The 17,685-nt window shown below is 32.3% G+C and overlaps 2 protein-coding genes across 3 annotated transcripts; one reads left to right on the forward strand and one right to left on the reverse strand.

Annotated features, from left to right (window-relative positions):
* Positions 1–2,950: 2,950 nt before the first annotated feature.
* LOC123883504 lies at positions 2,951–5,499 on the reverse strand. Of its 2 annotated transcripts, XM_045932328.1 has the most exons (3): positions 5,414–5,499; positions 3,246–4,070; positions 2,951–3,138 (listed from the first exon to the last, which is right to left on the reverse strand). In XM_045932328.1, the coding sequence occupies exons 1-2, from the start codon at positions 5,430–5,432 to the stop codon at positions 3,337–3,339; spliced, it is 753 nt and encodes a 250-aa protein (XP_045788284.1). In that variant the 5' UTR covers positions 5,433–5,499; the 3' UTR covers positions 2,951–3,138; positions 3,246–3,336. The 2 variants fall into 2 exon arrangements, with proteins under 2 accessions (XP_045788284.1, XP_045788282.1); XM_045932326.1 differs by lacking the exon at positions 5,414–5,499 and having other exon boundaries at positions 3,246–4,104.
* Positions 5,500–5,913: 414 nt separating this feature from the next.
* LOC123883505 (probable transcription factor At4g00390) lies at positions 5,914–7,893 on the forward strand. The gene has a single exon (XM_045932329.1). The coding sequence runs from the start codon at positions 6,544–6,546 to the stop codon at positions 7,708–7,710; it is 1,167 nt and encodes a 388-aa protein (XP_045788285.1). The 5' UTR covers positions 5,914–6,543; the 3' UTR covers positions 7,711–7,893.
* Positions 7,894–17,685: the final 9,792 nt, after the last annotated feature.

The following is a 17,685-nucleotide window of genomic DNA, read 5'->3' on the forward strand; positions in this document are numbered from 1 at the left end:
ATGTAGTAATCAGACTCCCACTAATCCAAAATATTAAAAGACTTAACTAAACCCATATGGGTTACATGCCTCTAAAAAATTCCAACGGTTAAGCCTTTGGTTAATGGATCTGCCAACATATTTTCTGTTGGAAGATGTTTAATTTGAGTCTGAGATTCAAGAATTTTCTCTCTCACAAATAAATATTTAATGTCAAAATGCTTTGTCATTGAAGAGCTCTTAGAGTTTTGAGAGAAATGCACAGCAACAGTATTTTCGCAATATATTACAAGTGGCCTAGATATGCTGTCAACAACTCTGAAATAAGAAATTAAGTTCTTCAGCCACACAGCTTGACAGGTAGCCTCATAGCAAGCGACATACTCTGCTTCCATGGTAGAGGTAGCTATAGTAGTCTGTTTAACGATTTTCCAAGAAATAGCTCTTCCTACCATCATAAAAATTAAGCTGGAAGTAGACTTTCGGTCATCAAGGCAACCTGCAAGATCAGAGTCAGAATAACCAATGACCTCTAGTTGATCAGACTTCTTATAGGTCAACATATAATCTTTGGTTCCTTGTAGGTATCGTAAGACCTTTTTAACGGCTTTCCAATGACCCAAACCTGGGTTGCTCAAGTATTTCCCTAAATAATTAACCGCAAAAGCAATGTCGGGACGTGTGCAAACTTGAGCATACATTAAACTGCCAACAGCGGAAGAATATGGGACTTTTTCCATTTCGACAGTTTCTTTATCATTTTGAGGACAATTAGAATGAGAGAGTTTATCACCTTTTAGAATAGGCGCAGTGCATGGGGAGCAAGAGTGCATATTAAAACGTTTAAGGATCTTTTCAATATATCCCTTTTGAGACAATCCGAGAACACCACGTGACCTATCACGAAAAATTTGGATGCCTAGAACAACTGAAGAATCACCAAGGTCCTTCATATTAAAGTGGCTACTTAACATTTTTCTTGTCTCATTCAAAAGATTAATGCAGCTGCTAGCAAGAAGAATATCGTCGACATATAGCACAAGAATTATGAAATTGCCCCCACTAGTCTTTAAATAAATGCACTAATCTGAGGCGTTTTCATTAAAACCAAAAGAAGTAACAACTTGGTCAAATTTTAGATACCATTGCCTAGATGCCTGTTTTAATCCATAAATGGATTTATTCAACTTACACACTAAGTGTTCTTTACCTGCTTCAGCAAAACCTTCAGGTTGAAACATGTACACATCTTCAGCAAGTTCTCCGTTCAAGAAAGCTGTTTTTACATCCATTTGGTGAAGTTCTAAATCAAAATGTGCAACCAAAGCCATAACAACCCGAAAAGCATCCTTGGTAGAAACAGGTGAAAAAGTCTCCTTGTAATCAATTCCTTCTCTTTGACTATAGCCTTTTGCCACGAGTATGGCTTTATACCTTTCAATCTTACCATTTGGATCACGTTTAGTCTTGAAGACCCATTTGCATCCTACAGCTTTGCATCCAACTGGTAACTCTGTGAGATCCCAAACTTCATTATGGGACATAGAAGCTAATTCATCATGCATAGCTTTTGTCCAATCGGAAGCATGAGAACAAGATATAGCTTCATGAAAGGTGGAAGGATCATTATCAGCATGAAAATCAAACTCGTGCTCTTGTAGGTACACATAATCATTTGAGGCGGTAGACTTGCGTGCTCTCTGAGATCGTCTCAGTGCGATTGTTTCTGCAGCATTGTTATGTTCAACATTTTGTTCTGAAATATGTTCAGTTTCTCCTTCATTTATCGCTGGTGCAAGTACAACATCTTCTTGAGTATTTGGGATGTTCTGAACATTAGGAAACATTATATCTGTGGGAAGAGAAACAACTGGCATAGGGAGGAAAGTACGATCTTCCTTAAGAGTAACTGGTCGTGGCGTGAAACCCCACTTTCCAAGTCATTCTCAAAGAAAACCGCTCGGTCAGATTCAATAACACGTGTAGAATGAGAAGGGCAGTAAAATCTACAGCCTCTGGAAGCCGTACTATAACCAATAAAGAAACCACTAATAGTCTTCATATCAAGTTTCTTTTGTTGAGGATTATAATGTTTAACTTCTGCTTTGCAGCCCCAGATATGAAAATGTTTTAAGCTCGATTTTCTTCATGTCATAAGCTCATAAGGAGTTTTCGTTACAGACTTACTAGGTACTTGATTAAGAATATAAACAGCAGTCTTCAAGGCGTCGCCCCAAAGAAAATCAGGTAATGTAGAATGACTCATCATGCATCTCACCATATCCATAAGAGTACGATTGCGTCTTTCTGCAACTCCATTCTGCTGAGGAGTGTCAGGCATAGTGTACTGAGCCTCAATTCCGCTTTCATCAAGAAATCTCGCAAACGGTCCTGGATTTCTTCCAGTTTCGTCATATCTACCATAGTATTCTCCTCCTCTATCAGACCTCACACATTTGATCTTCTTTCCTGTCTTCAATTCAACGACGGCTTTAAAAGATTTGAATGCAGCTAAAGAACTAGATTTTTCTTGCAGAAGTTCCATCCAACCAAACCTAGAGAAGTCATCTATGAAAGTGATGAAATACATATATCCACCCATAGCAACAGGTGTTATAGGCCCGCACATGTCAGTGTGAATCAATTGCAAGACGTCGTCACACCTTTTTCCTTTTGAGTTCCTGGACTTTGCAGTTAGCTTTCCTTTCAAACAATCGACACAAGTTTCAAAATCAGAGAAATCATGATAAGGAAGAATATTGTCTCTAATTAGCCTTTCAATACGAGGTCTAGAAATGTGACCTAAACGCTTATGCCATAACATTGATGAATTCTCACCTTTCTTAACACGTTTAGAACCAATAACAGAATTAACAGACAATTCGTCTGTATTCGACATATATAACCCATCACGCAAAATTCCAGAACAGACAACGGTAGATTTCCAAAATTAAAAGTGTAGCTAGATTTATCCAATGCTGAAACTGAAATCAAATTCCTTCTCATGGAAGGTACATAAACTGCATCTTTCAGAATTAAAGTATGACCAGAAGGTAAAAGCAAAGAAACAACTCCTATTTCTAAAACAGGTACTCCAGCTCCATCGCCCACGATGACCTTTGCCTCAGCATCACTTGGTTTCCTCAGGCTTTGAAACCCCTGCAAAGAATTCACAACATAAATAGTTGCACCTGAGTCTAGCCACCAAGTATCAGAAGGTACATCTACTATGTTGAATTCAAAACAAGCTAGAGCTAGGAGTGTACCTTGTTTTTCGAGTTTCCTTTTCATAAAAAAACAGTCATCAACCTTGTGTCCATAACTCTTGCAGTACTTGCACATACCCTTATACGACTGTCATTTAAATATTTTCTTCTTTGGTTCCAAATTGTGTGTTTCCTTTCCCTTCTTCCTATCATGATGATGATTTCTTCCTTTGTAATTGTTTCCTCTAAAAACCTTCGTGCCAGAGGTAGAAGCAGCAGCAAATTGAACACTCTGCTCTTTTCCCTTTTTGAAAGTTTCTTCTTCTTGTGTGATTATAGCGATCATTTCATCAATTGTCCATTCTGCCTTTTGAGTGTTATAGGAAGTCCTCATGACATCAAATTGAGGAGGCAGGGACTGAAGGACTCTCCAGATTAAAGTATCTTCACCAATCTCAACTTTAAGCTCCTTCAACTTATTATAGTAATGAATCATCTTCATGATGTGTTCACGGACGCCACTAACACCATCATAAAGGGTCTTATCGAACAATGACAGATATTCACTCTTCTTAGCTTTGTCAAAGCGAGTAAATTTTTTACCAACAGCCTTCAAGTAATCTTTAGCAACATCAATTTCATGAATGCTCTGCCTAATAGATTTCTCCATAGTATAACTAATGACATTTACGCATTTTCTGTTGGAGGCTTCCCATTTTTCATGTAGCGTTTTCTGAGCTTCGGTAGACTGAGCGGTAATGGCAGCAGGTTTGTCAATTCGTAAAGCTAAATCGAAATCATGCAGGGATAAGTAGAGATTCAAAGAATCTTTCCAGTCCTCATAGTTAGTCCCATTGAGAGTTTTCACGGAGTTAGGAAAAGAGACTGTCAAAGAAGAATAAGGAATCATTAAGAAATTATGAATAAAAGATTCCACATGTATATACAGTCAAACTTGTCCATAATAAAACTCTGTCACACTATGACCTTAATACAATAAGAAAAACTCATATTATCAATTCCAACATCGATAGGATGTTTAAAAAATTGACACATATAAGTATAAAATTACATCAACAGTAACATACCGATAGGGTATAATTATTATTAACATAATACATAGGTCATAATTACTAGTAAATAATTATTTATTCATTAAGAGAAGATGAGTATAATTTTCAGAGGCTTATAATAATTATTTATTTAGAATTTTTATATCAATAATAACATATCGATAGGATATAATTACTACTAATATAAATTAATTAATTGCTACAAAATAATTTTAATTGCAATTAACATACATGATTCAAACAACTGTACCTGCGATAGGCAAGGTTACAATTATTCGAATCGACAATATCTATGCTTAAAAGAGTAGAATAATTTTATATCAAGCATAGAAAGACCCAAAATAATTAAAAAATTGCTAATTTGGGTCAAAACAGCTCCTGTAGAGCGTCACGCGTGTATCACACGCTCCTAGCGCGTTCCTGGATCAACGCGCCCGTGACATACACGCGCCTGGGTTTCTTTTTTTTTTTTTATCTTCTTCGCCCGGAAAAAGGGAAACGGGTCGAACGACCCGCGATTTGACCCGGTTCGTTCTTGCGATATAGGCAACGAAAATCAACAATTTGATATGGGTTTTGATCGTAAGATTACGCCAAGAAAATTCCCCATAATAATTTTCGTGAATCATCAAACAAATCAAAGAAATTCAGATCGATGAAAATTGGGGTTTTAAGCAAAATATGAAGTATGATTCCTCCAGATTTTAAAACGATTAAGGTCTGTTAATTTTAATTGATTTGCTTGATGATTCCTCACAGAATAGGCGCTAAATGATTAAGATCTTTGATTTTTAAAACGCATAAAGTTTGACGGCAAGAACAACAACACGAATATTGAACAGAAAACATATATATATGTACTGGAATGAACAGGAATATAATAATCGTATATACTCAAATAAGATCAATAGACAACAGCAACATATTCTGGTTTTTAAGGTAAAAGTATGAATCATATATACAGCATGTTGTTGTTTATTATAACTCATACACATATATCAAAAAATAATATTCATGTTCATCTAATCAAATAACAATAGCCATACAACATATCTATCCATGCTCTGATACCAATTGAAAGATTTTATAATTATAGACATGTAGTAGATATGAAATATGACATGATTGTTAATAAGAACTGCTGTAAACGTGTACCTGTCAAAACAGATTCCATGGTATTGACTAGAGATTGAGAAAGCTCTTCTGCCGCCTACTGATGAGTTTCACGTGTTTTTAGTATATCTGACCTAATGGGATGATCAGCTAATATATCCTCATCAGTGGAGGCAGGGACCTTCTCAATAGGCAGAATAAAGAACATCTCAACTCATCACGGCCCGTTCAACATAAAGCTCAATGATATATATTTAAATAAATTAAATATAATATGACATAATTATATTTGATATTATACACTTTTAATTATATCTTAAATAATAATTAAGGTAAATCCAAAATATTCAACGATGAATCCACACGATGTTCCAATTGCTCTTGTGGAGCAAACATTGAAAGGTCTATATTGGTCCGTGATATTAATTTGGAGGAGGAAGTACATCTCAATGCAATGAAAATTAAGTACATGACATATTATATTGAATCCGATATGAATTAAATTATGTAAGTTTATGTTATTTATTATTTTGTGCATTTTGTTTTTTTTTGGGTTTAAAATAATTAGTGTTGTTGCTAATAATCTTTTGTCTAAACTTGATAGGGAGAATTACGATTCGATCCCCGCAATTACGATAAGGAGGAGATTGAAATCACTTGATCTTAAAACTGACCCGGAACCAGATAAAAAAAATAAAAGGTGTATTTTTAGTTTTTTTTTTTGTAAAGGTATTTTTAGTTACTTGTGTACTCCCTCCGACTTTATTTATAAGTAAAAGTTGTTTGTTAGATTCATTGAAAAACCAATGTATCTATCTAGCCTATATTTAAGTTAGATACATTAATTTTTCAATGAATCTAAAAAACAATTTTTGCTTATAAATAACGTCAGTAGGAGCAGTTGGGTTAAAAAGAAGAAGCCAAAAGGTTCACTTTAGGCGGGATTATGGCTAACATTGGCGCTTATAGTAAATAATAAAAAATTAAAAATACAGTAAAAATATATTAAAAATAATTGACAATTAATGAAGTATCCTCTACGCGTCTTTTTCTTATATATATACATTGAGAACCTTGATAGAGTTTCGCTTACCAAAAAAAGTAACTTAGTAGGGTTTTTCGCTTAACTCACTCACTCACTAAACTCTCAAACCCTAATCCCAAATTCTCAAATGGCACCAAAGAAACGCCCCACTTCTCCTCTCGAGGATGATCAGAAACCTTCAACCCAAAAGCAACCAGAAGACAAAGTAGCTCACGAAGAAGAAGATGAAGATGATTCATCCGAAGAAGAAGAAGAAGAAGAAGGTTCATCATCTGAAGAAGAAGAAGAAGAAGAAGAAAAAGATCAATCTCAAACCGCTTCCAAAAACCCTCCACCTTCTACTCCTATCTCAAACCCTAAACCGGCTTCTGAATCTGAATCCGAATCTGGATCAGAATCCGAAACTGATTCCCAACCAGAACCAACTCCACCTCTTAACCCCAAAGTTGTTAAACCAGACGCTTCCAAGCCAATGAAGGCCCAACCAAAGGCCCAAACCCAGGCCCAAACATATTCTATACTAGCCAGATCTGGAACTAAACGTGCCGCTGAAAACGAAAATGACTCAAACCGTTCAAAGAAGAAAACAACCGCCGTTGCCGTCACCACCGGTGGTGATTCCAACGACGAGAATGAGAATGAGACTGAGAAAGACGTGAAATTGACTGGTGAAGACTCAAAGAAGAGTACTCAGAGACTTTTCAGCGAACAAGATGAGCTTACTATTCTCAAAGGACTCGCTGATTTCATTTCCAAAACTAAAAAGGATCCGTTGAAGGATGCATTGGCATTTCATAGTTTTGTGAAGAAATCGCTTAGCGCTGAAGCTAGCAGCGCACAATTGAAGAGGAAGGTTCGTACATTGAAGAAGAAGTTTGAAACTAGTGACAGTTTCACTAAACCACATGATAAGAAAGCGTTCAAGCTTTTCAAGAAGGTTTGGGGTAATACTAGTGCAAATGAAGCTGAAGAAAATGGAAAAATTACAAAGGGTGCTAAGAAAGAATTAGTTATATCTAATAAGAAGGAAGCTGCAAAAGTGAAAACTGTTGTTGATAATAGTTTGATTGTGAGTGAACTGTTTCGTTTTGGTGTTTTTGCTGGTTCGTCTGTTTTGAATAAGGATGCTATGGAAAGGTTGTTGGAATTGATCGAGGAATCGAAGAGGGTTGAATTCGTGGAAAAGTGGAAGCAGGTTCAAATTGCTGAAATGGAGTTGCTTGTGAGACGTTCACAGCTGGCTAAGGAACAATCTAACTTGTTATTGCAGGCACTCAAGAAATCAAGCAAGTAGGAGTTTCTTTGTTAGGTATAGTTTTGTGGTTAATGTGGTCTTGTTTTGGAACTGTTATCCGTTTATTAATGTAGCAATTTTGAATCTATCTTATGGTCTTTTAGGTTGACATTTGATAACAACTGTGAATCTGTGATGTTTTGATTATCGGCTACATGAAATGAAATTATTATGGTTTAGGAATTTGGCTGAACATACACATTTACGCATTGTGTTGTTTTGATTGATGATTATAATATTGTTCTAGATATTTTTGAATATGTGGTTAGAGATAGCTTATGCACTGGCTTGAATTGATTATGAGACCTTTGAAATGGTTTTCAATGCATGCCTTTGGTTGTTTAACTTTTGTTGTTTATTATGCATCAATGAAGTTTAGTATGAAGGGCTCACTGTATAGTTTTATATGAGTTACGAGAATGTGATAAGAACTGGTTGTAGATATGTTTGTTTGTTCCACTACTAGTTTGAAGGATTCATTGTGTAATTTTAATCAAGTAATGAAAATGTGATATAAGAAATGGTAGAAGGATATGTTTGTTTGTTACCTTAGCCATAAATTTCCAATCTTGTAAGCGTTGTCGAGTGTTAGGAACCCAAATTAAAGATACCTATTACCGGGTTAAACTTTATCTGGTGACTGAGGAAATTGCCTTCATGGTGAGAATCCATTTTGTCATGGCACCTCAACTTGGCTATTTCATATGTTCAGTTCAATTATAGATTATAGTTGGTCATGTACAGTGGTATGAGGTCACTGTTGTTGTGGAAACTTCCCCTTTCTATTCCTTAACGTAACCATTTACTAAGTACATTATTTTTATACATTAAGGAATGAGGATATTTCTTAATGGCACAAAAAACACTTCGTTGAATTTGTTATTTGTGTAATACTAAGTGCCCATGACATCAAAGGACAATGGCACCAACGGTCCTTGCATTCTACTATTTCTTTGTTAGCATTCCCTGTATAGGTAGAAACTGTGAGTACATCCAATGATGCAATCGATCATGTGTGGTTTATGTTAGATCTTCAATGTCACATAGTTTTGAAGCAATATTTTTAATTAAAAATTTGAACTGCCCATGATTTTAATTCAAGAATTATTAAAAATGTTCTTGGAATGAATGTAACACCAGGTGATTCCCATCCTGAAATGTGATATCTGCAAGCTTGTATTATTTTGATATATAGAACGATTAATGAGCAATAGTGATTGCTACTATTACTTCATGTAACAACTAGTTTGAAGGGCTCACTGTATAGTTTTATTTAAGTTATGAGAATGTGATAAGAACTGGTTGTAGATATGTTTGTTTGTTCCACTACTAGTTTGAAGGATTCATTGTGTAGTTTTAGTCAAGTAATGAAAATTTGATAAGAACTGGACCGTGTTTGTTTGTTTGCTTGTTTGTTACCTTAGCCATATAGATTTCCAATCATGTAAGCATTGTCTGATGTTAGGAAACCCAAATTAAAGATTATGAATGAATGTAACACCAGGTGATTCCCATCCTGAAACGTGATATCTGCAAGCTTGTATTTGATATATTGATCAAAAATAGTGTCTTGTATGATTTATTTACACTAAACCAATGTGCTTGAAAATAGTTTGAAACTCGCCAAATTGGAAGTAGAGTTTTATAGTATTACTTGTTCACATGACAAAGACAATACTTTAACTATAGTCGATTAGACAAAAAAAAAAAAGTATTAATGCCTTAAACATCAACTTATAATTGTTTTCTCTTCTTTATGTGGAATCAACATTATGTTGCTTTGAGTGATAAGGATTAAGGACATGGAGAATCCCTAAATTTTTGCTTAGTATTGAGTGATTTTCAAGTATTAATGTCTTATACTCTATGACACTTGTCTCGATTCCTATCATGGTTATTTCCAAACTGTCTGAATCTCTTTTTCCATATTGAGGAGTCCAATTATTTCTTCTCTTTCAAATACATAGAATTTTCTTGTGTCTAAATTCTATATTATTTTGTAGATAAAGGTCAACATCCTTTATTTTTATTTTTTTGTTAATATATTATTGTACATTTTATGTTTTATGTAAATCAAGATGTATTTATTATTTTGATAAATTCAATTTCTTTTAGCACATTTTACACTTATTTTGCTATACGACAAATATAATGAACGAATATACAGATAAACACGGTGAAATGTTCGAATATACAAAAAAAGATATTTTTTGCTTAATACTTCCGTGTAGGTTTTTTTTTTATCAAAAACCACCACGTAGTAATATTTTGTTTGGTACAAATCACCATGTATATTTGAATTTGAGTTATTTCCTTTTAAATTTATGGCTTAAATGCAGTTTTGCCCCCCCTATTTTGATTAAATCGGAATTTTACCCCCCCTATTTTAAAACGCGGACTTTTACCCCCCTGTTTTATAATTTGTTGGATTTTGCCCCCCCTAAAATTCTGCTTTCGAGTCACAACTTTAAAGCTTCGCACACAACTCAATTTTGATCAATAATTTACCAAAAGGATACCGAAATGACCGTAATCGAGTTATCTTTCCACATAATCAAACCCCACTGAATTTGGAGTTACAAAGAGAGATTAATTACCGTTTTAGTGAAGGTATGTTCCCCAAAATTCTGCAAAAAATCTGCTTTCGAGTCACAACTTCAAATCTTTGCACACAACTCAATTTGGATCCATAATTCACCAAACGGCTACCGAAATGACCGTAATCGAGTTATCTTTCCACATAATCAAACCCCACTGAATTTGGAGTTACAAAGAGAGATTAATTACCGTTTTAGTGAAGGTATGTCCCCCAAAATTCTGCAAAAAATCTGCTTTCGAGTCACAACTTCAAAGCTTCGCATACAACTCAATTTGGATCCATAATTCACCAAACGGCTACCGAAATGACCGTAATCGAGTTAGATTTCCACAGAATCAAACCCCACTAAATTTGGAGTTACAGAGAGAGATTAATTACCGTTTTAGTGAAGGTCTGTCCAATTACTAATTCTGCAGAAATCTACTTGTGATCTTCAAATTCAACATCATCTACCGAACACATCGTAACTTCAAATTCGACGAAATTGAAATGACAACAAGGGTAATTTCGTTAGGTTTCCATAAATGTAAATATTATTAAAAAATGAGCTACAGGGTGAGAGGAATGACGAAAATACCCGTAGTAGTTTCATACGATAACTAATTTGAACAGACCTTCACTAAAACAGTAATTAATCTCTCTCTGTAACTCCAAATTTAGTGGAGTTTGATTCTGTGGAAAACTAACTCGATTGCGGTCGTTTCGATACCAGTTTGGTGAATTATTGATCCAAATTGAGTTATGTGCGAAGCTTTGAACTTGAGGCTCATAAGCAGATTTTGTGCAAAATTTTGGTGAGGGGGCAAAATCCAACAAATTATAAAATAAGGGGGGGTAAAATTCCGCATTTTAAAATAGGGGGGGTAAAATTCCGCATTTTTCAAAATAGGGGGGGTAAAACTGCATTTAAGCCTAAATTTATTTTTAATAGGTGCATTAAATACGATTTATAAACAATAATTGAGAAATGATTGAATTTCCAAATTAGCGAAAGGTCAAGTAAAATGTAGGAAATAAATGTTGATTTGAGAAATAATAATTACAATAGATTATGAGGATAAGATCAAAATCAACCAAAATTATGAACTTGAACCTTAAGAACGACACGTAAGCAAATGATGTTTGAGAAAATGTCACGTGGATTAAATAAATTTTGGCTAATTAAGGGAATGACATGTAGAAAACTTTCCACGGGAAAAAACTCTCAAACATATATATAATATATAGATATCTCCAATTTTTTTTAAACATCCCTACATTTTAATTTAATCTAAGGACACAAGGTATTTTTATACATATTTAATGCTTGCCCTTTTAGAAAAAAACTCATTTCATACTCATATTATTAAGCACACTTGAAAGACACATAATAAAATAAAAAGAATAACAACCGTCAATATAAACTTCAAACATATATTTTTTAGGGAAATAATGTTAACATATTATTATTAATACATGCATACAGGTTGCTTTCACCGTAAAATAAATAAACATTAAAAAAAAAAAATTCAATTCCACAAATCAATCAAATGATTTCAACTAAATCAAATCAAGTAGGAATTCAAAATCATTAATACACGATCTCTCAATTAATGTGAATTCAAAATTTCAAATCATTTGTTACCAAAAAATAAATTCAAATCATTCCCCATTATTTATATTTATAGGCATGTTATCACACAAAAAGAAATATCTCTTTTGCATGTCATCTGTTGTACTCTATCAGTTTGCGTCAAGAAAATCAATTTCTTACATGTTCATTGATATGTCTCTATACTTACTTTCTAACTCTTTTTTTTCCTCAATGATCTCGGCCCTTTTCTTTTTATTGTTTTTTATCAATATTTTGTAATATATATTTTATTAATATGATTTTATATAATGTAAAAAGAACAATTTATTTTATTTTAACATTTGTGTTTTGTTTTTCTGGAAAAATTATGTAAAAGGCTTATTGGTGATTTTGGAACCTGAGGTAATGGTAACATAGCGGAAACATGAGCAAGAGTGTTTAGTATTAAACTAAAATAAAATAGTGTAACGATGAGATTATTTTGGAACCTGTATTTTTTATTTTTTATATTTGTTTAATTTTTGGTACCAATTTTTTTAAAGTACTGGAAACAAATTTTGGTGTACAGGAAAATTATATATGTAATGTATGTGGTATGATACAACAAATGCATTACTTAATATCTTAGTACATTTTGTCCAATATATATTTTTCTTCTATACAAGAGACATCACACAATGGCATTGGCATCAATATTTTTTTTTTTTGACACGTGCATTGGCATCAATATTATTAACCGTCCTATAAAAGAAAGCAATTACTTTAAAAATTGAGTTGTCCACTTTTTTTTTTCTTTTCACCATCTGTTTAATCTGGTTCGGGGTCAGTTCTGACATCAATTAGTTTCAGTCCCCTCTCGATTGCGGTTGCGGGGATCGAATCACGGTCATCCCTACCAAGTTCAGCGTCAATCACCACTCACTACTAAACCATAATCCCAATTTTGGTCATCCCAAATTTTAATTGCTAATTACTATTTTGGTCATCCCTAGCAATTAGCAATTATTTTTCATTTCTTCTTCCAATACTATTTTGGTCATCCCAAATTTTAATTGCTAATCACTATGAAGTTATATTTATACGGATGCTTTAATACACAGCCGGAAGTTTTTTTTTTTTGTAATTTCTATGAGAATATATATTCCGAAAGTTTTTTTTGTATTTTTTTTTTTTGCTAATGCCAAGTTTTGAACTAATTAGTACCTCTATGTTATAAAATGACTCCTCAATTAAGGGGCTACCTGGAAACAGACTTTTTTTTTTTTTTTGTATTTTCTAACGGGACGGAAGAGAAAACACCATATTGTTGGGAACGGGGAGCGGAGATCAATCTCCACCATTTTCGAACTCTAATGCACATTTTATTTTTTTGTTACCATGATATTGATACAAAGTTTCTACCGTCGTTAACGATGACTAATCTCCGTCGGGAACCTGTGAGGAAAACAATACGAGACTTACTCACCTTAAAAAGTTGAAATTTTCGTTATTAGATTACTTGACAAAAAATACATTAATTAAAAATAAGAATAAAAAAACTAAAATTAAATCAAAAAATCTAATATCTCAACTAATCGACTCAATTTTATTTTTTTACTAAAATAAAATATTCATTCATTCAAATTGATAGATACATGAGTGTCGCGGTGATTTTCGGACGCCAAGCTATTGGTTAGCTTTGGTTCTCAAAAAATGATTCACCACCGAACTTTAATTTATCCAAGGGAAGAGAAAAAGATCGAATAAACCCAAAATTAATTTTTTAGAGATTAAAAGGTTCGGGGGTTAGTTATACGAAGGGAAGGTATTAGCACCCTAAGTATCTGTAGTACTCTACGGGAACCTCTTGTACTATATGTATTTTGTGCTAAAAAGGATTTGCTTGTAAATGATTGTTTATAAATAATTGGGATAATGAGAAGAAAAAGAAAATTGTTATGAATATTATTAGTGGATGTCCTGGCCCATGTAATTGGCCCAATATGTTTATCTATATATAGATACTATGTATCACTATATTGTAACCCTAATCCTAGTGGTGAATAACATACACTATTCTTTCTCTCTTTTCTCTCTTCTTCATCTATACTATTGTTCTTATTTACATTAGTTTATAACACGTTATCAGCACGATGCTCTAACCAACTGAGGTACGCAATTCTTATTCTATGAAATCACAAGTAGTTTTTATTTTTGATTATTATATGATTATGAATCGTTTGAACATTGTATACTTATAAAGATCAAATAATAATAATTAAAATTAAATAAATAAATAAGCATCATTTCTTTATGTATTTAATTGATTCAATGTTGTTTACGCTTCGTGATATCCGACATTTGTATGGTGAAGCATAACACTTTGATCATTAATATTACATAAAATGTTGATCAACTATTTATTTATTTATAATATGTATCTTGGATGTTTGATATTGTTTGAGTTTCGTGACCGACAATAGTCTGGTGAAGCATCATTATGCTTCGTGACCGACACCTGTATGGTGAAACATCGACACTTCGATCATCCAAAAGAACATAAACATATTTAAGAATTCATAATCTTGGTTCCTGAAGAACCTAGAAAGTTAATACATGAATTCCTGAAGAATTCATAATCTTGGTTCCTAAAGAACCTATTCTTAGTTCCTGAAGAACTTAGACATTTAATACATGAATTCCCGAAGAATTCATAATCTTAGTTCTCGAAGAACTTAGAAAAAATTAATTTTGTTCCTGAAGAACTTACGAAATATCACCATTTATCACCATGCATCCCTAATGGATTGCACATCAAAAATATTTTTATGTGTTATATAGTTCCTGAAGAACTAATAAAACAACTTCTTTTTCTCTTCAATGAATTCTAGATGAATTCAATATTCATACATCCTTGAAGGATTGTAAATTGATAGTGATTTATTATATAGTTCCTGAAGAACTCAATGGATAAAATTGTAAAATTCAATTGCTAAGTAAATTTCACAAAAGCATGTAGCATGAATCGCACCGTTTTTACGGCCTTACAGATTTAATTTATGAATTCCCGAAGAATTCAAAAGCATAGTTCTTGAAGAACTCAACATTATTCTATGTCAATTCCTGAAGAATTCAAAAGCATAGTTCCTGAAGAACTCATATTATTCTCTATGAATTCCTAAGAATTCAAAAGGGTAGTTTATGAAGAACTCAAGATTATTCCGTGTGAATTCCAGAAGAATTCAATAATTTAGTACACTACTAATACATTCATATGTCATTCATATGTACCGTCAAAAAAAAATGTCATTCATATGTTAATTTGGTCAATCAATCTCATTGAAAACAATTGAATGCCTTTTATTTATTTCTTTTGCAAGATGAAATCAACTTGACCTTTTAAATCATGAATTAAGGGATTATTTATTTAAATTATTTTTGACAATTGTGATGTTTCCTGTTATTTTCATATACTAAGTTTGAATGTTACTAAAATAAAAGGTGTGCATGACTTAATACTTTATTCATTTTATTTTATACGATAACTTTGTACTCTGTGTTATTATGAATTAATTCAGCTACTACAATGCTTAAGGTATAAATTGTGTCTTATTAAGAAAATATTTTTCTTCCATAATAAATCAATTTAATTGATATTTTTTTCTTTTGGAAATAAAATTATAATTCATACCTTAATCATATCTTTTTTCTTTTGGAAATAAATTTAATTATAATTTATACCTGGAATATTTTTTATATATATATTCAATTCAAGAATATTTGTTTAATATTAATATCATATCCTTGGTTTATGGGATTTGAATTTATTTTGTGAAATTTTTAAATATTTGGTGTTGATTGAATGTGAGAATTGAGAATCATATATAATTTTAAACTATATAATCTCACGATTTGAGCCTAAAATATTATATGAGAAACTCTATTTTACTTTAAAAGGTGTAACACTAATGTTAATTATTTTGTTAAAGTGTTCTATTTGGAAATTTATTTTAGGCTCAATTTTGTTAATTATTACACCAAATGTTTTTTTTTACGATAATTATTACACCAAATGTTATTTATGTGAATATTTGTAAATATTTTGTAAATTTTATATTGTCATGTTGTTATTTGAATATTCACTTGCAAATTGTTATTGAAATTATTATTTTGAGGAACTATTAAGATAATTGAGTATTAAATTATCCTTGCATTGATTTATTATTAGAGTTTTTTTATTATTATTATTATATATTGGTTTGCCGTTGATTTGTGGCTATTTGAGATGACTTGTAAAGTCATCAAAGTTTATTGGCTCCATTTGCAAGGAAGAATTCGAGTGGCAACCTGAAGTTTGCTTGGATCTCATTTATATAAATGTACAAATGATTGGTAAGGGCATTCACTCGCTAATATGATGAAACGTTTTTAAACGGACATAAATGACAATAGTAATAATTCAGCCCAATAATAAGGGAGATGTTGATTTGCAGAACAATTGATTGCATAAGCATTAATCTTCTTGTCATTCATATATGAACATCAATATGGAAACAAGAAATGAAGAGATGTTGAATATCTCTATATATTACTACACATATTTTGGATAAATTAAGTGTAATGAAAAAGTTATAAACCAGAAGTTTATACTACACTTTTATATATAATAATGCAATTGAAGCACAAATTATTGTAAACCAGAAGTTTACATATCATATTAAATTTATTGTTGGCAATACCGGTTGGGTCATCCCGGATTTATTATGATGCGAAAAAAAAAATACTATAAATATATATTGAAGGGCCCGAAGTTCCTTCATTCTAGTAATTTTTATCGGTTACTAATTCCCAAAAGAAATTTATAATTTGAGATTTTTGACCATTTAGATACTTTGTGACTTGAATTGATGCATCAACTAAATTGGTCACATGCATATTTACTCACAACCAGAAGTTTGTGAGATTATTTTCTCAAATAGTTTTGCTAAGATCTCATTTTCTAAATTCTTAGAAAATATGTGATAAGTATCGTATGTCAATTGAAATTACTATGAAACATCCGGTAGTATGTTCATACAAAAAAAATGGACTTAAGATCCATTCTTTAGACGTCTAAAGTTAATTACATGACTGATACTTATGAGATCATAACTTCCAATTTATATTTTGGGAACATTCAAACATGTATATTGAGATACTAATTCGCATCAAGCCAACTAGTTATTATAAAGTTCTCCCCTAATTTACAATTTGAACTTTGTTTATAAACATAATTCCCATATAAGCATTTTTGGATGTGTTGTGTATCTGCAATTGCTCCAATAGAATGCATTTAAACGGTTCTTAAAGAATATTGGGAAAATGTATTTGATATGAATCTCCATCTATTATAAATCATCTTGAGCCAAAAAAAAAAATTTGGAGAATTATTTACAGCCATGTAGGCTGATTTTCAAGTGATGAATTAATTTTCCCAATATTAGGGGGGAGAATAAGCAGCTGAAAAATATGAACCAGAAGTTCAAATGAATCACTTGAAATAAATTAATGTTATTATCTCACATTGATCCTCATATAAAATAGTTTGAACAAGAAGTTCTAAAGATAAATCATTTGCAAAGTTTATGAAATCAACTATCAGCTGCTAATGCTCCGATCAAAATGGATGTCCCTGATGGACAATCTTATATTGCAAATGAATTTTAACCACCCTGAAGCGTGGTAGATCAATCGGTTCCAATGAAAGAAAAAAAATCCTCAAATAAGAAAATGAGCTAAAAAGAAAGATGACCCAAGTGAGGATATGAAAACTTCAAAAGAGTAT

The sequence above is a fragment of the Trifolium pratense genome, linkage group LG5 (genome assembly GCF_020283565.1).
Source record: "Trifolium pratense cultivar HEN17-A07 linkage group LG5, ARS_RC_1.1, whole genome shotgun sequence".
NCBI lineage: Eukaryota > Viridiplantae > Streptophyta > Magnoliopsida > Fabales > Fabaceae > Trifolium > Trifolium pratense.